The sequence below is a fragment of the Dama dama genome, chromosome 20 (assembly GCF_033118175.1).
Source record: "Dama dama isolate Ldn47 chromosome 20, ASM3311817v1, whole genome shotgun sequence".
Lineage (NCBI taxonomy): Eukaryota > Metazoa > Chordata > Mammalia > Artiodactyla > Cervidae > Dama > Dama dama.
The window spans coordinates 13,092,700-13,112,316 of NC_083700.1; the positions used below are offsets into that span (position 1 = coordinate 13,092,700).

The 19,617-nt window shown below is 37.0% G+C and overlaps 2 protein-coding genes across 2 annotated transcripts; both read left to right on the forward strand.

Moving 5' to 3' along the window:
• Positions 1–1,536: 1,536 nt before the first annotated feature.
• Positions 1,537–2,481, forward strand: LOC133040084 (olfactory receptor 10T2-like). Its single transcript, XM_061119830.1, has one exon. It carries the CDS (start codon positions 1,537–1,539, stop codon positions 2,479–2,481), a length of 945 nt encoding a protein of 314 aa, XP_060975813.1.
• A 12,560-nt stretch (positions 2,482–15,041) lies between these two features.
• Positions 15,042–16,007, forward strand: LOC133074467 (olfactory receptor 10T2). Its single transcript, XM_061168406.1, has one exon. The coding sequence runs from the start codon at positions 15,042–15,044 to the stop codon at positions 16,005–16,007; it is 966 nt and encodes a 321-aa protein (XP_061024389.1).
• The last annotated feature ends 3,610 nt before the right edge of the window (positions 16,008–19,617 follow it).

Genomic DNA, 19,617 nt, shown 5'->3' on the forward strand with positions numbered 1-19,617 from the left:
AAAGAAAAGCAATTTTTTGCCAGCAAAGATAGAAATTTATGATGTGTGATGACTGTAGACTAGCTAAAGAGTGATAAAATTATAAAATCTGATAAAATGACCTGAGATAGTGATTAGAACAGAGAATTTGAGATAATCATGGGGAAATAAGAAAATTAAGAACAAAACAAGACCCATAAAGGGATATGATAATTTTATTCCAATAACAAGAAGGCTGTCATTTTTTTTTTTTTAAGAATGATTAATTTTCTTGTATCTTCAAAGAACAAATCAAGACCAAAGAGTGGAAATTTTAAGGAGCCATAGTTCATCTCAGGGTAAGGAGACTCTGGCCAATTAAGCCATCTGTCAAGAGAACAGTCTGCTTTGTGAGGTAATAGACTTCTTATAACTGGAACTTGACTACTGTGATTGGACAACACATATTTATATTAAAAAGTTTATAGACTTAGGTGCAGATTAGGAAAGAAGACTTCTGTTCAGTTCAGTTCAGTTGCTCAGTCGTGTCTGCCTCTTAGCAACCCCATGAACTGCAGCACACCAGGCCTCCCTGTCCATCACCCACTGCCAGAGTCTACCCAAACCCATGTCCATTGAGTCGGTGATGCCATCCAACCACCTCATCCTCTGTCGTCCCCTTCTCCTCCTGCCCTCAATCTTTCCCAGCATCAGGCTCTTTTCAAATGAGTCTCTAGTGTAAAGGTTTTAGAATTATGTTATTTCTGAATCAAATCACAGGTCTCCCACAGAAAGTGGTGACTTTTTTTATGAGAACATTAAGGAGGCGTTTTCAGAGATTGAAGCAGTGGTCAAGAAAGTCAAGTTGTCAGCCCAAGAACTGACATGCTCTGAGCATGACTTGAGCTTTAGCTAGATTCTTAATCCCAAATTACCATGCACACATGACAAGAGAAACCCCAATACATGAGGTCATTCTAAGCCCATCTCAAAGGTTTCACAACTAATCATGAGCAAATAAATCTCAACACTTTGGTATATGTAAGCAAGCAGTATTTGTCTCAAGTATATGAGGGACTAGAGAGATGACTTTTCAATTGTTTTTTCTAGTTCATACTTTCATAAAATTACCTTGAAGATAGGTGATTTCCAGGACTCTCACTCTTATGTGGGTTAAGCAAATGGTTTAATCTTGTTGAAATTCAGTTTCCATAAACTGACAGGCTTAGATTAGATGACTTTAAGATCACCTCTTGATTTAGCACATTATGTATGCACATACTTTGGCACATTATATGCCAATAAGAAGACAGAGAAATGGAAACAACTTTCAAAAATGAAAATGATGTCTTCAGATATCATTGAATTGGGAATTGTCTTATGCCACTACTCCTCAAGCCTACTGCTTTCCCCTCACTCCTTGATCAATGTGCTTAACTTGTTTGTTACTCATTTTTTCAGATTAGTATTGTCAATTTTGTACAGAAACACAGACATGGTCTATTTCGGAGCATTCACTTTTGTCAAATTCTTTCTATTGCCCGTTGCAGAATGTCTGAGTCTGATTTGCAGTGACCAATGAAAAGGCAGAACCAGAGCATGATCACCGAGTTCATCCTTATAGGCTTCTCAAACCTAGGGGATCTGCAGATCCTTCTCTTCTTTATCTTCCTTCTGGTCTACCTGACGACTCTGATGGCCAATGCCACCATCATGACAGTCATTCGTCTGGATCGGACTTTGCACACCCCTATGTACTTCTTTCTCTTTGTCCTCTCCTGTTCTGAAACCTGCTACACCTTGGTCATTGTACCAAAAATGTTGGCCAACCTGCTTTCCACGGCTCCAACTATTTCATTATCTGGGTGTGTGGCCCAGCTCTATTTCTTTGTGGGCTTGGCTTGTACCAACTGTTTCCTAATTGCTGTAATGGGCTATGATCGCTATGTTGCCATCTGCAACCCTCTCAACTACACACTCATTGTCAGCAGAGCCACCTGCACACAGCTGGTTTTAGCCTCAAGTTTCTGTGGTTTCCTGATCTCTGTGGTTGTCAACGTCCTGGTGTTTAGTGTACCCTTTTGTGCCTCCAATCGGATCAACCACTTCTTCTGTGACATTTCCCCTGTCATAAAACTGGGCTGCACAGACACCAACCTGAAGGAGATGGTTATCTTCTTCCTCAGCATTCTGGTATTGCTGGTTCCCTTAGTACTGATCTTCATCTCCTACGTCTTCATCGTTTCCACCATCCTCAAGATCTCCTCAGTAGAGGGACAGCGTAAGGCCTTCGCCACCTGTGCCTCCCACCTCACAGTGGTCATTGTCCACTATGGTTGTGCTTCCTTTATCTACTTAAGGCCCACATCCCTGTACTCCTCAGATAAGGATCGGCTTGTGGCAGTGACCTATACTGTGATTACCCCACTACTTAACCCTCTTGTCTATACACTGAGAAATAAAGAAGTAAAGACAGCTCTGAAAAAGGTTCTCAGTAGGTACTTGCTTTCCAAAACTGTATGAGTTGATAAATCAGGAAAATTATATTCATGAAAGTATCCAGGATAGGATGCTAATAAACATAGTTTTTGTTTAAAAAAGAAAATAAGAAAGGATTTCATGTTATTTTTATTGGAAAGACCTTTCTGTTTGCCCTCTATTCACTGTAGAGGTTGTACCATTTGGTCTCCAGAAAGTTATGTGAATGTGGCAACTTTCAAAGACTCAATCCATGTTATTATTGGACATTTAAAATGTCAGTTTTCTCAGATCAACGCTACAAATACTGCATTATTTTTCTGAGAATGTCCAGTCTGTTAATATTCTTCCTACACTGAAGGAAACAATAGAGATTGTTGTTTAAATGTCTGAATGCTTCCATATATTTTTTGAGGTAAAAGAAATATTTACAATAAAAAATTATAGACAAAAAGAATAATTCATTTATGGATAGATGAGAGATCAAAGTTCCGTGAGGCTGATGGTAAAGCAGAACACACGGATTTTGGAATCATAAAAACCTAGGTTTGAATATTGATTTGAATCATTGTCCAGCCAAATGCCATGGGTCAGATTTAACCTCTCTCACGGCCAGTTATTCCCTATGTAACATGAGACCTTCTGATTTGGGCATGGTGAGAACTAAAGGAGTTAATAGATGCAAAGCAATTTGGTGCTCTTCTGACAGAAAGCATTAAAAATTGCTAGCTTTTTCCCACTTCCTTTCATTTTCCTTTCTTTATTCCCTAAACTAGGATTGCAATAATGTCAGTTGGAGTGTGAAATTGAGTTGACCATCCAAGAGTTCTTTTATGAATCTGCCAATATGAGCAAAGCATTAAATTGGGTATTATAGGAAAAGAGTAATAAACTATGGTTCCCTCTCTCTTTCATGCTTTGCTATAAGAAATAACCAAATGGTAATCACCTATACAGGAAGATTACACTTATTTGCATGACTATTTTTTGTGGGGTTTTTTAAAGATGTGTCTCAATAAAGCAACATAATTTTATATGAACCTAATTTCTTAAGTGTTCATTTCTCAGCCTTCCAATTGAGCAACATGTAGTAGGAGTTCTTACTTAGGTATGTGGAGGGGGGTAAAAGTTGAAGTGTCACATAATATAGATCTAAAAATAAGTTTCCTGGGTGAGCATATACCTATAACTTAAGTTCTATAAAATGGAAATAAATAAAACATTGTTTACATAAGAATTAAATCAGTAAATGCCTTATGGTATATACAGCTTGTCTTTTTATGACTGGCTTACTTCACTTAGGGAAGGGAGAGTTATTACTTACTGGTTACCATCTCAGATTTGAAAAATGGAAGCATTCTGGAGATCTGTTTTATAACAATGTGAGTACAGTTCATACTACTGAACTACACACATAAAAGTGGATAAGATAGCAAATTTTATGTTATGTTTTTCTTACAATAAAAATAGGTCTTGTTATGTGTCAGCAGGTTATGTTATGGTTTGCTGTTCCGAGCTGAGCTCAACATGGTAACTCTGCTTCAAGTTTCACATTCACTGGATTTGACCATTTTGAATTGGTCAGAATTAGATTTGCATCAGCTATTTTCATTCTAGTTACCGAGTCTAAAAGACTGGGAGAGATCATCTCATGCTGGTAGTAGAAAACCTTCAATGCATTTTTAAAATTAATTTATCTATTTTAATTGGAGGCCAATTACCTTACAATATTGTAGTGGTTTTTACCATACATTGACATAAATCAGCCATGTACATGGTGTACATGGTGTTCCCCATCCTAATCTCCCCCCATCTCCCTCCCCACCCCATCCCTCAGGGTCATCCCAGTGCACCAGCCCTGAGCACCCTGTCTCATGCATCAAACCTGGACTGGCGATCTATTTCACATATTGTAATATACATGTTTCAATGCTATTGTCTCAAATCATCCCACCCTCACCTTCTCCCACAGAGTCCAAAAGTCTGTTCTTTACATCTAGTCTCTATTACTGTCTCGCATGTAGGGACATTGTTACCATCTTTCTAAATTCCATATATATGCATTAATATACTGTATTGGTGTTTTTCTTTCTGACTTACTTCACTCTGTATGATAGACTCCAGTTTTCATCCACCTCAATAAAACTGACTCAAATGCATTCTTTTTAATAGCTGAGTAATATTCCATGGTGTATATGTACCACAGCTTTCTTATCCATTCATCTGCTGATGGACATCTAGGTTGCTTACATGTCCTGACTATTGTAAACAGTGCTGCGATGAACATTGGGGTACATGTTTGTCTTTCAATTCTGGTTTCCTCAGTGTGTATGCCCAGCAGTGAGATTGCTGGGTCATATAGCAGTTCTATTTTCAATTTTTTAAAGACTCTCCACACTATTCTCCATAGTGGCTGTACTATTTTGCATTCCCACCTACAGTTTAAGAGGGTTCCCTTTTCTCTGCATCCTCTCCAGCATTTATTGAAAAAACCTGCAATGCATTTTTTGACCAGGTGGCTCAGATGCTAAAGAATCTGTCTGCAGTGCAGGAGACCTGGGTTCAATCCTTGGGTCTGGAAGGTCCCCTGGAAAAGGGAAAGGCTTCCACTTTAGTATTCTTGCCTGGATAATTCCATGGATAGAGGAGCCTGGTAGGCTATAGTCCATGGGGTCTCAAAGAGTCAGACACAACTGAATGACTAACAATATTTTGAAATTGGCAAACTCTCCCTCTGCCTGTATTTCATTGGCTAACATAAATCCCAGTCAGTTCAGTTCAGTTGCTCAGTCATGTCTGACTCTTTGCGACCCCATGGACTGCAGCACACCAGGTCTCCCTGTCCATTACCAACTGCCAGAGTCTACCCAAACCCATGTCCATTGAGTCGGTGATGCCGTCCAATCATCTCATCCTCTGTCGTCCCCTTCTCCTCCCGCCTTCAATCTTTCCCAGCATCAGGGTCTTTTCTAATGAGTCAGCTCTTCACATCAGGTGGTCACAGTATTGGAGCTTAGCTTCAACATCAGTCCTTCCAATGAACACTCAGGACTGATTTCCTTTAGGATGGACTGGTTGGATCTCCTTGCAGTCCAAGGGAATCTCAAGAGTCTTCTCCAACATCACAGTTCAAAAGCATCCATTTTTCAGTCCTCAGTTATTTTTATGATCCAAATCTCACATCCATACATGACTACTGATAAAACCATAGCTTTGACTAGATGAACCTTTGATGGCAAAGTAATGCCTCTGCTTTTTGATATGCTATCTAGGTTGGTCATAGATTTTCTGCCAAGGAGCAAGTGTCTTTTAATTTCATGCCTTCAGTCACCATCTGCAACGATTTTGGAGCCCAGGAAAAGAAAGTCTGTCATTGTTTCCATTGTTTTCCCATTTATTTGCCATGAAGCGATGGGACAAGATGCCATGATCTTTGTTTTTTGAATGTTGAGTTTTAAGCCAGCTTTTCACTCTACTCTTTCACTTTCATCAAGAAGCTTTTTAGTTCCTCTTCACTTTCTACCATAAGCATGGTGGCATCTGCATATCTGAGGTTATTAATATTTCTCCAGGCAGTCTTGATTCCAGCTATGCTTCATCCAGCCTTGCATTTTGCATGATGCACTCTGCATATAAGTTAAATAAGCAGGGTGACAATATACAACTTTGATGTACTACTCTCAAAATTTGTAACCAATCCGTTTTTCCATGTCCGGTTCTAACTGTTGCTTCTTGACCTGCATACAGATTTCTCAGGAGGCAGATAAGGTGTCTGGTATTCCCATCTCTTTAAGAATTTTCCACAGGTTGTTGTGATCCACGCAGCCACAGGCTTTGGTGTAGTCAATAAAACAGTAGCTGTTTCTTTGGAACTCTCTTGATTTTTCTAGATCCAATGGATGTTGGCAATTTGATCTCTGGTTCCTCTGCCTTTTCTAAATTCAGCTTGAACATATGGAAGTTCTTGTTTCACATACTGTTGGAGCCTCACTTGAAGGATTTTGAGCATTACTTTGCTAGCATGTGAGATGAGTGCAATTGTGTTGTGGTTTGAACATTCTTTGGAACTACCTTTCTTTGGGATTGGAATGAAAACTTACCTTTTCCAATCCTGTGGCCACTGAAGTTTTCCAAATTTGCTGGCATATTGAGTGCAACACTCACAGCATCATCTTTTAGGATTTGAAATAGCTCAACTGGAATTTCATCACCTCCACTAGCTTTGCTCATAATGATGCTTCCTAAGGCCCACTTGACTTCACATTCCAGGATGTCTGGCTCTAGGTGAATGATCACACCACCGTGGTTATCTGGGTCATTAAGATCATTTTTATGTAGTTTTTCTGTGTATTCTTGCCACCTCTTCTTAATCTCTCTACTTCTTTTAGGTCCATACCATTTCTGTCCTTTAGGTAGTTCCATCTTTGCATGAAATGTTCCCTTGATATCTCTAATTTTCTTGAAGAGATCTCTGGTCTTTCCCATTCTATTGTTTTCCTCATTTCTTTGCATTGATCACTGAGGAAGTCTTCTTTATCTCTCCTTGCTATTCTTTGCAACTCTGCACTCAGGTGGGTATATCTTTCCTTTTCTCCTTTGCCTCTAGCTTCTCTTCTTTTTTCAGGTATTGTCTCCTTGGAAGACCATTTTGCCTTTTTGCTCTTCTTTTTCTTGGCATTAAATCCCAATACCAAGCCCAAAGTTCTGTGGTTGAGAATTACACTCTGCATCTAAAAGGTGCAACTGCAAAGTCACAGAGCAGAAGACTTAGAAAGGGAAAAAGAGCTCTTGCTTAAAATTTAATCTACAACAATGATCTATGACCCAACAAGTCCACTGCTGTGTATACTAGATTAAAAAGAGCCATATGCTGCCAAATTTGCTGGGGTTGGGTAGTATCAGTTTTCTAACTTTTTTCCTATCTCAATATGTTTTTAAATGAAGATTTAACTTTTCTTCAAATGTGGTGAGGACAACATATCAGGAAGCAATTGCCATTGGAAAGACAGTTAATTGCACACAGTTCCCAAGAGAAGATGGGACATGCCATGCTTAGGACAAGAGAACAGTGTAAGAGCCTGAAAAAGCAGTCAAGTAGGCTTCCCAGATGGCTCAGTAGGTAGAGAATTCAGTTTCAATGCAGGAAATACAGATTCTGTCCCTGGATCAGGTAGATGCCTTAGAGAAGGAAATGGCAACCCACTCTAGTATTCTTGCCTGGAAAATCCCATGGACAGAGGAGCCTGAGAGACTACAGTCCATGGGATTCACAAAGAACACATTAACTCATTAGGGGCTATGGGCTCTGGATTGATTAGTTTGCATATGAAAGACTTGCTCTAAGCAATGTCCCTTGTTATCTCCAGGAACTGGAAAATTCTAACCCTAGTTAGGAAGAGCAGTCCCTCCTTGATAATTGAGGCTCCAAAAGGCCATCAAGGCTGATCAAAGGAGTCAAAACATCTGACACAGAACCGAGAAAATATAGTTAATATGCAGTATTATGTTAGTATTCTAGATCTTTTGCCTTTGCATATAAACTTTACAATCAGTCTTGATATCCCACAAAATAACTTGCTGGAATTTGGACTGGGATTGCATTAAATCTACAGATCACTTTGAGAAGAACTGACATCTTAACAAAATTCAGCCTTCCTATCCACATAGACTATTTCTTCATGTATTGAGATTGTCAACTACAAACTGGCACTTGCCAAGAGCATTGCCAGCACCTGAACAACAAGGACATTTGCCATCTGCCTCTGTGGAGACTGAATTCTGTGTTGCTATAGCTGTTGACCTTAACACCCCTGAGGGAGTTCAGGGTGAAGTGAGGCACTCTGTTCTTCAGGGAATCTTGTGGAACAGGTCTTTAGATATTTTCAGGAACTGATTTCATGATCCCAATCTTTGAATCTCTTGATATCTAGAAAAGCACTAAATCCCTTCATCAGCTCCTCATGACTAGCAGAAAATCTTTTGTAAAATGAGTGCTTAACTGCAATGAACTACCCTGAACTACTGCTTCCCCAAAATCGTAATCTGATCTTTCTCCACTGCATTTTTGGAGCAATCTCTCAGATCTAGCTGAGGTGCTGTCTCCAGGGCTGCAATCCTCATTTTGCACCAAATAAAACTTAACTCATAACTCTCAAGTTGTGCATCTTTTTTTTTTTAGTTGACAAGATCTTTAATATCTTTCACTAGTATTTTATAATTTTCCTCATAAAGGTCTTGTACATATTTTGTAATTTATCCTTAAGCATTTCTCTTTTTTTGCTGCTAATATAAATGGTATGTATTTTTAATTTCAAATTCCAATTGTCTATTGCTGGTATACAGAGGAAAGTGAACTTTTGTATACCAATGATATGTCTTACAACCTTGCTATAATCATTTTTTAGTTTCAGGAGGGTTTTATGTTTTTGTTTTTGGTTTGTTGTGGGGTTTTTTGACTGCTTTTTGCTTATTCTTGAGAGTTTCTTTGTAGGCCATCATGTCATCTATGAAGAGAGACAATCTTATTTCTTCTTTCTTTTGATGTTTTCCTACTGTTTTTATTTTTATACTTTCTATATTGCTATTTTCCAGAAGCTGAATCTGGGTTTGTATCTGACAGATTCTTAGAGGCACTACCAATTTAGATGCTCTATACATTAAATCCAGAGCTTGAGGTTTCTTGAGTTAAGTGATGATGCAATTTTGAGATGCAAACCAGAATGAGGGCCTACCAATTACAACCTCTCATAAGTGAATCTATTTTCATTACCCCAACTATATCTCCTGTCAGCCTTGAGACAACTCCCATCAGAACCTCCCACAGTGAGCTAAAAGATGGGCTTAATTCTGTTTTATGTTTATCTTAGTGTCCTCCCTCAGAGTACCAGCTTAAAGTAGATCTACGGTTTGACTCCCTATTTTGGTGGGTCTTGGACCTTAATTTCTCTCTGCCTCATCCTGTGATTCCCTCACATCACTAGCTGGATTTGTAATTCCATCCAGATAAATAAATGTCTTCAGTGTAAAAGACATTTTTAGTACTTCATTTCTCTCAGGATTCTTGCCTTCTCTCAGATTATGACCTGGAAGTTCCTACAATGCTTTCAGCTGATAAATATGCATTAAGGAAATTTTTTAAATATTCCCCAGAAATTTCAGTTGTTTTCAAAAAGAGCATTTGTTTAAATAACCAAAGTAGTCAATATAAGAAATAGAAATTCTCAGCAATCCTCTTCAGTCTTTTTTCTTTGAATATCCTAGGTTTAGTCATTCAGTAGTTTCTATTTAGCTTTCTTATTCTCAGTGTTTTTATTCATAACTCATCAGTCAAATCTTAGCCCTGGTTATGTTCAAGAAGATCTTCACTGTGAGGTGCTCATCTTTCTAGCTATGCTGTCTCTTCACTGGTACATACTTCATAATGCCCCTTATTACACACAGTTATGCAACCCTGCTACATCAGATGGATTCATGTAATTTATTTATCTTTGTATCATTGTAATATCTAACAGTGCTTTTCAAAGCACAGCACTCAATGAATGGTCACTGAATAAAAGTCATTCCCTTATAATAATTCCTTTAAGGAATTATTATAAATCCAGTTGTTTGACTTTTTATTCAGTATATGCCTTTTCCAGTAGTCATGTACAGATTTGAGAGTTGGACCTTAAAGAAGGCTGAGCACCATAGAATTGATGCTTTTGAATTATAGTGCTGCAGAAGACTCTTGAGAGTCCCTTAGACAGCAAGGAGATCAAACCAGCTAATCCTAAATGAATCAGTCCTGAATATTCATTGTAAAGACTGATGCTGAAGCTCCAATACTTTGGTCACCTGATGCAAAGAGCCAACTCATTGGAAAAGCCCTTGGTGTTGGGAAAGATTGAGGGCAGGAGGAGAAGGGGATGACAGAGGATGACATGATTGGATGGCATAACTGACTCAATGGACATACATTTGAGCAAACTCCAGAAGATAGTGAAGGACAGGGAAGCATGCCCTCCTGCACTCCATGGGGTTGCAAAGAATCAGACATGATTTAGTGACTGAACAACAAATTGGGTATAGAAGCAAGGCAGAGCCTACCAGTGTAATCCCCCAAAGTGCCAAACATACCTACATCACCAGCCCCTGCCTTCATGTCTTATGCTTTATCAAATCAATCTTCAAGTAAATCCACAGGTTGGTGAACTTGGTTTCTCTTGGCATAATCAGTGTTTTGTAATCTTTCTATCTGAAAGCAACTCCCTTATGCCAAAAGAATTCTTATTTACATTTTTCATGCTTTGCCTAGATAGAATTTTTTTTTCAATCTATATTGTTCTCTTCTGATATTAGATAAGATGTTCTTGTCCAAGTTTAGTCATTTATCTTTTGCCTTAGCTCTCCTTGTCTCAAAGGGCTCCAGTTCTTAGAATCCCAGAAGGCTATAAATACTCTCCAACCTAATTACAGACTTTGAATTGACATATGAATAGAGACTGGACTAATTTCAGCTTCTTATTTAAAACTTTAAAAGGTTAAGACATCTAAGTGTCCAAATAAACCCATTATGAAATGTTTCAGCACATTTTTTCCCAATCATTTACTCCTTTAGGACAGATGACATTACTTTTACAAGTAAACTTCTGCTGCTGCCTCTTTCCACGTTCAAAAGACCTACAAGACTGTGAGTCCTCAAAATCAAACTCATATGTCAACTTCCTTGATCATTTGAATATAAGTGGGTAAGTGTACTCTATCAGTTACTACCTGAAGAAGAAACCATTTTCCACCAAGGATTTCAGATTTGAATGCATTTGCATCATAGTTTTTAGTATTATGAAAAAGATTCTATACCAGAGTCAATTTGTATATGCTATTTTTCTTAAAATAAAACAAGCTTTTTACTCCTATTGAGTCTGCATATACACATAAGTGAAACACATATACACATATGCCATGCCTTATATGAAATTTGAAAACTGAGAGATCAAGCAATAAAAGTAACTAGGGGGCAGGAAAGCTCATCAGCATAGGTTTATTTTTAAAAAAATAATTTAGGGAATAATAAAAATATTATGAATGGTATGGATTATAGTCAAACAGCAAAGAACATATTCTAGGTAAAAATCATAGTAGATGAGAAAACTAATGGAGAATTAAAGGGGAAACTAAGGGAAAATTTAAGAATGCCATTATTTGTTATTATGTTTTGTTTAGAGTCTGTTATATGTCCCAAAATGTGGTGGAGGCAGCAGATCATTTGGGATATATTGTTATGGGTCCCTTTCCCCCAAAGAAACAATCTACAGAGGAATAGGATATAGATAAATGGATGATAGATAGATAGAAAATAAGAGGTACAGATTAATTCTAAAAATGTAAAAGACAGTATCTAACCCATACTCCATACCAATATGATTTTAAGATCTCTAAGTGTTATGAAGAGAAAGAGCACCTATATGGATTCTGGTAGCCAGAGAAGGTGTGTTGAACATGGGACATGACAGGGATTTGGATATAGAAAACAACAGTCTATATAAGTATATGAAACAGCATGAGAGAAATATAAAAGCAGTACTATGATTGGGGCCAAGAGTGAAGGCTTCCTTAAATATAACTAAATTCTTATTTGAATCACTGAAAAAGAAGCTGGTGATTTAGCAGGAAATTGAAAGCAGTTTGATTTGCAAAACTGTGATAAAATTAAGCAACATCTTCTTGTTTTTTCCCATCTTTGAATCTTTGAGTGTATTTACCATATCTTTGACTTACCAATTCTCTTATTCCCTTTTTTTTTTTTTTCATGCTCCTAATCTAAGGCATAGAAATAATAAATTTCGAGTATAAAATTTGATAATTTAAGAACATTAGGGAATTAAAATTGGACTATTCAAGAAAATTCAGAAATGGTAAAATGAGTTTTTCTTGAACAAACAGCGTGAGATCATGCTTTAGTCTCTTGGGAAAAGTGTGGGGCATATACTATTCTGGCAAGGTAAAGAGTAGATGGCATAAAATGTGATAGGAAGGAAGTAGTTTAAATGTTAGAAGACATACAGTGATATATGTCAATTATATCTTAATAAAACTGGGAAAAAGAATTTTGAAAATACATAAAAAGTAAATGCAAGGAAATAAAACTACCCATGATTGCCCTACTTCTGGAAATAACAGGCAATATTTTAATTCCTTCCAACATTCATCTCAGTATACCTATGTGTGTTTTTATATACGAGAGATGGTATAGAAATAAAATGTGATTCTACTTTAAAATACAAGTTAGAAGACTTGGATTCTGGTACTGACTCTACTACTTCAGCATATTATTTATTGCTTTTATATTCTATTGAGGTTAAAAAAATTTTAGCCCATGATAAACTAGAAACAGTACTACATGCTAGGAATTCAGCTATTAATAAAAATATTGCCCCTGCCTATTATAACCTAGAGAGAGTGAAACATATAAGGAAATGAGCTCAACTCCCTACATTTAATGCAGAGATGAAAATGTTCACAGGTCAGTCTGCTCAGGAGAGGGTATTTAGTGCCCCTGCATTAGCTGCAGATGAGAGACAAAACACCTGTGCTATCTACTGGGTTGCGAAGATCAAACTGATGTAGCTTACATAAAACATCTTGTTTTCTGCCATGTCTGATGAAAAGGAAAAGGGTTACATCAGCAGGAATGTGGAGCTATGTAACTGAAGGAACCATGGCAGGATGAATAGTGAATGTACCGAGTGTCACTTCAAACAACTCCTTGTATTTTATAGCCATTAAAGTAGCTAACAAGTTTGATGATGTTGAGTGCTGCAGGTAGTAAATCTGATTTCTCCTGAATTTTTGAACCTGACTCTCTAAATTGAAAATGACTAAGGGTCTGAATGACTTAGGCTACAAGATAATGTGAAACCCCTGAGATGGTCTCTTCTCTTTTCCTTCACCCTAACACTTTTTGGCTATTGAAGATTCAAGGTGCATTCTTGTTGCTCCCTTCCATTATCCTAGCCTCAGTCTTCCTGCTGACTCTACATGTTGTCTATGCTAGTTTGATTATGATGGATACTGAGCATCAAAGTAGCTGCATTGGTAGAAAAATGAAAAAAAAATTGATAGAGAATAAAAAATAGATTAAGAGTTTTGAATATGAAAACTTCAGAACAGAAATATTTTCAAAATTGTAACAGAGATAGTGCAGTATCAAGAATAGGAGATATGGAAACCAAAGGATACATGTAAACAATGCAAATGACATAAGCCCATGGATGAGGGTATCCACCAAAGTTGCCTAAGAATTTTCTTTTTGTCATCTCAAAAGCCCAGAGTACCATAGTGCCTAGCAAGTTAAAAACAAAAATGAAATTAAAATGGATTTTTGTTATTTTATTACAAAATAGATGTTGATCATATTTTGCAATAAAATTGTTTACACACGATAACAACCTCTCCCTAAATGAAATCACTTATTATTAAATTATACTGTATAAAATTAAGTGAAGGAAATGTTTAGTAAGTTCCTGACTCTTTTTTTCTTTCAAAAGGCAATTACAACTGCTTCCTTTCATGTTCTAACTGAACTATGAACTGGTAGAAAATTTTCAAGGGTGTGATATGGAGAGAGAGTTGGAGAGATGGTGCATTTCCAGAGGCAAATCTGCCACCAGGAAGTGGCTGATCAGTCTCTAAAAACAAAAGTGCCATAAATAGCCTCATTCATAAGAGAATATTACAAATGAGTTTACTAATCACAGAATGAGAAATCCCCCTTTTTCTTCAATCAGCACTCCTATCCCAACTCCTCTAACATGCCTTCTGACATATCGAATGATGACTTTGATTGTCTGACTGTTCTCAAATAAGAATTGTTGCTGAACTTTAAAAAAATATTAATCCTTAAGCTTGCTTTTATTATTGTAGCTGCTCACTGGTTGTATTTGGTCACTGACTTGTGCTTTTCTACCTGCCCCTACCCCAGCAGACCATCTACTGTGACTGCCAATTATCAGAGGACAGGCGTATCAAGCTACCAAGAATCTTCTGGGCAAACAGATGTTATAAATGGCATGCTGAGTTCAGAGATGTGAAAGCTTCTAAAGCAATTGTTTTAAAATAATAGCATTATTTTTGGAAGTAGCAAGTTTTTCTTGTGTTTGGATAGTAGCTAAAAAGAGATGGAAATATTCTAGCCTACATAAAAATGAAGTATATTTAGGATCATCAAATTTAAGAAACTTATTGTTAAATATTTAGAAAATATATCAGAAAGCAAACATAATCAGCTCTAATCTTATTATAAATATGACTTTGTGTCTTGCTTTTTCTTTTATTATACTAGGAGAATTTTCTAATGTTCTTATATACTATTTGGTAATATCACATGGTGGCTTCTTTCAATCTTTGTATATTTCTATAATATAGCTAATCATTCTCCTATTTTGGAGAGTTAATATTTTTAAATTATCAAAAGGAATATCTATGTATAGACAGGTTGAGAGAAAGATCTTTCAATACTCTGGGTCTGAAAATATAATTCTTAAAGGGAAGGCAGTGGGGGAATATTCTTTGTACAAAGACACATGATTTTCTCTCTCCAAACTCATTCACCAAAGGAAGTTATTCAGATGCAAGGTTTCAATAGAACCACTGTGGTTACACAGTTCATCCTGGTGGGGTTTTCTAGCCTGGGGGAGCTCCAACTGCTGCTTTTTGTCATCTTCCTTCTTCTGTACTTGACAATCCTAATGGCCAGTGCAACCATCATGACTACTATCTGCTTCAGCAGGACTTTACACACTCCCAAGTATGGTTTCCTATTCATCCTTTCCTTTTCTGAGTCCTGCTACACTTTCGTTGTCATCCCTCAGCTGCTGGTCCACCTGCTTTCGGCCACCAAGACTATCTCTTTCATAGCCTGTGCCACCCAGCTCTTCTTCTTCCTTGGCTTTGCATGTACCAACTGCTTTCTCATTGCTGTGATGGGATATGATCGCTATGTGGCAATTTGCCACCCCCTGAGGTACACACTCATCATGAACAAAAGGCTAGGTTTGGGGTTGGTATCTCTGTCAACAGTCACAGGTTTCTTTATTGCTTTGGTGGCCACCAACCTCATATGTGGCATGCATTTTTGTGGCCCAAACAGGGTCAACCACTATTTCTGTGACATGGCACCAGTTATTAAATTAGCCTGCACAGACACCCATGTAAAAGAACTAGCTCTGTTCAGCCTCAGCATCCTGGTAATCATGGTGCCTTTTCTGCTAATTCTCATATCCTATGGCTTCATCGTTAACACCATCCTAAAGATCCCCTCGGCTGAGGGCAAGAGGAAAGCATTTGCCACCTGTGCCTCGCACCTCACTGTGGTCTTTGTCCACTATGGCTGTGCCTCCATCATATACCTTAGGCCCAAATCCAAGTCTGCTTCAGACAAAGACCAGTTGGTGGCGGTGACCTACACTGTTGTTACTCCCCTGCTTAACCCTCTTGTCTACAGTCTCAGGAACCAGGAGGTGAAGACTGCCCTGAAAAGGGTTCTGGGGATGCCTGTGGCAACCAAGCGATCCAACAAAAAATTGCAAAGTTAACTAGGCAAGTCATAGAAGAAGTCAAAGGCATGACGTTTTCATAGTCCTTTCATCAGTTCAATCATGATTTGGGTAGAATTTTCAACGACTAAGACCACTGTTGCCTTTTTCTTTTCTCCTATTTCAGAAAATCTACAAATCAATCTACATGCTAAATTATCTGATGCCTGTTCCTTTTTGTAAAGATGTATGTGGCAAAAAGAGAAAAGCATAATATTTCTTTCAGGGGAAAACACAAAACTCAAAATGAAAGTTGGCTAAGGATAGCTTGTCTAGTTGGATAGAGAGAATGGGATGTGAAGTTATTAGAAGCATCCTATCTAGGACCCCAGCACTCACCATATAGCACCATGTACCAGGTTCTATGAAAAGTAGAAAAATCAAGATGAATAAACTGATAATTTATGGAGGTATAAAAGTGAGTAGGCAGAAAGATAAAAAATGAAAATAAAATGATGAATCAAATCTATTAAAAGAATTTGAATAAAGAATCATGTATACCAAAAGGACAAATATTTATTTCTTTTGGAAAAAAATGGAATAAACAACTTCAGAAGAAAGGAAAGGAAACTTGAACTAGATTTTAAATGAGGAACAAGATTTCAGTACAAAGAAAATGGATTTTTCAGTGAAAAAAACATTGGCTGATGTTATCAGAGTTGTAGATTTTCTTCAAAATTTAATACTAGAATTTTATTGTTAGAAATTAAATATATTCCACTTTCGTTTGTAGTTTTCCTTTGTTTTCATAGTGATTTCTTTTTTCAGTGGATTAATTTTTTTAATAATGAACTTAAGCAAAAATAACATCTTTATGTTTGCTAATACAGAGGAATATAATGCTATGAAGAGGCAGAAATGGCCCTAATATTTCAGTTAACCAACTCTACAATGGTCATAAAGTAAAACTTACATGTATCTAATATGTTATTGTAACATTTGAGCAGCAAATACTAAACAATTGATTTTAAATTTCAACTCTATTATTTTCAAGCCATGTGATTTGAAATAAGACATTTAAAACTATGGAAACTGATGTGCCCTAATTTTTTTCATCTGGACAACTGAGATTTTTTTGAGTGAATATGTGAATTATCTAATGAGAACAGTGTTTCTGGTTGGGAGAATCAATTGCTATGAATTAGACCCTTTATCTAGCCAATAGTAGAATAAAAATATCCTAATTTGTTAAAATTATTGTGCATCACACGAAGGAAAAGCTATGCCAATGCTAATTATGTGACTGTGAAAATTATAAACAAATAAGGAAAATGTTCTTATAATGCAAGTTAACCAGCATTCTCTATCCCTCTATAAGACATGCTGACTGATTCCCATGGCACAGTAAACACTCATGCCTAATAGATTAGTTTCTAGTGCACCTGCTGCATATTTCAGCTCTTACAAGTTAAATCACATATGTTTGTTCTCAAGACCATCTATGATGGTTGTATTCATTATAGTACTTATTCGATTTGAGAAATATAATTTTGTACCATGTAGTCTGGGGAAAAATGATGCAAAAAAAGGATTATCTATTTCTAATACAAGGTTGAATGTTTTGGAAAGATTACATATGAGGAAAAAAATCACAGACTAAAACAAAATCATAAAAATCTAGAATTGTTATTTAGATTTTAGATTACTTTGCAAGTGTCTTTAAGTTCCTGTTCATCTTTAAATTCATCAGAATTTTTCTAATAAACTATGGGCCATCTTATAATAGAAGTGCTCTGAAGAACTCCAACCATGTAGTCTACTAATTAAATACCTTAACCCTAAAAGAAAATATTTAAAAATATTTGTATATTTAAGAATTTTGAATTGAAATTTTAAAATATTTAATATTAAATTCAACAGTTGAGATGGGAGACATGTACATAAAAACTACCAAACATGGTTGAAAAATTAAATAAGATTTTAATAAATGAAGAGATATCTATGTTATGGGTTGGAACACTCAATACTATTAACTCAGAGCTAACTCTGAGCAAATAGATCTATAGATTCAGGATAATTCCTATCAACTCCCAGAAGATTTTTCTATAAAATTTGACAAACTAACCATAAAATGTATATAGAAAGGAATCAAGATAGCCAAAATAATTGTGGGGAATAAAATAAAATGTATAATATATGCTTTCTGACTTCAAAGCTTAATCTAAATATTCAATGATCTAGAAAGTATCATACTTGTCTATAGTTAGACATATAGACAATGGGTAGAACTGAGAGTCAAAAAATATACACTTCAAAAGGCACCATTATGAAAACATAAAAGAACATCACACATAGAGGAAAATATATTTGCAAAACATATCCGATGGGCTTTGTATCCAAAATAAACAAATAATGCTTACAATTAAGTAATAAGAGAAACATGGTGTTTAAAAAATGGGTGAAGACTTTCAGTAGCACACCTGAGTACTTCAGTCGTGTCTGACTCTTTGCAACTCTATGGACTGCAGCCCTCCAGGCTCCTCTCCGTGGGAGGCAAGAACACTGGAGTGGTTTGCCAAGCCCTACTCCAGGGGATCTTCCCAACCCAGGGATCGAACACATTCCCTTATGTCTCTTACATTGGCAGGCAGATTCTTTACCACTAGCGCCACCTGGGAAGCCCAACTTTTGGTAGATGTTTCATCAAACAATATTAGTAGATAATAGATATATGAAAATGCATTTAAGATCATTAGTCACTCAGTTGTGTCCAACTCTTTGTGACCCCATGGACTATAGCCTACCAGGCTCTTCTGTCCACAGAATTTCCCAGCAAGGACACTGGAATGTGTTGCCATTTTCTTCTCTAAGGGATCTTCCTGACACAGGGATCAAACCTTAGTCTATTGGCAGGTGTATTGGCAGGTGTATTCTTTACTACTGAGCCACCAGACAGACACTAAAAGATGATGGTAGGGATGTAGAGAGACTGAAACCCTCACATATTGGTGTGGGAGTGTAAAATTATGCATATTTTTGTAAACAGTTTGACAGCTTTGTCTACTGGTAAGAATAAACTTACCAAATGACACTTCTAGGAATACACCAAAGATGAGTGAATACTATCTACACAAACACTTTTAGGTGAAGGTTCATAATAGCATTACTCATAATGGCTAAAGATAAGGAAATGGTCTATCAATTTATAAATAAATTTATGGATAAATTAAATCAGGTATGGCCATAAAACTGTATACTATTCAGCAATAAAAAGAAATGAAATATGATGCCTACTACAACAGAAATTACCTCCAAAAATATTATGCTAAATGTTCATTGGAAGGACGGATGCTGAAGCTGAAACTCCAATACTTTGGCCACCTCATGAGAAAAGTTGACTCCTTGGAAAAGACCCTGATGCTTTGGGGTCTTTGGGGAGGGATTGGGGGCAGGAGGAGAAGGGGACGGCAGAGGATGAGATGGCTGGATGGCATCACCGATTTGATGGACATGAGTGTGAGTAAACTCTGGGAGTTGGTAATGGACAGGGAGGCCTGGCATGCTGCAATTCATGGGGTTGCAAAGAGTCAGACATGACTGAGCCACTGAACTGAACTGAACTGAAGTAAAAGTAGGCAAGTACAAAGGACTACCATATCTGTACAAAATG

Coding starts and splice junctions, on each gene's coding strand:
- LOC133040084 (XM_061119830.1), top strand. CDS start 1,537: ATGAAAAGGCAGAACCAGAGCATGATCACCGAGTTCATCCTTATAGGC.
- LOC133074467 (XM_061168406.1), top strand. CDS start 15,042: ATGCAAGGTTTCAATAGAACCACTGTGGTTACACAGTTCATCCTGGTG.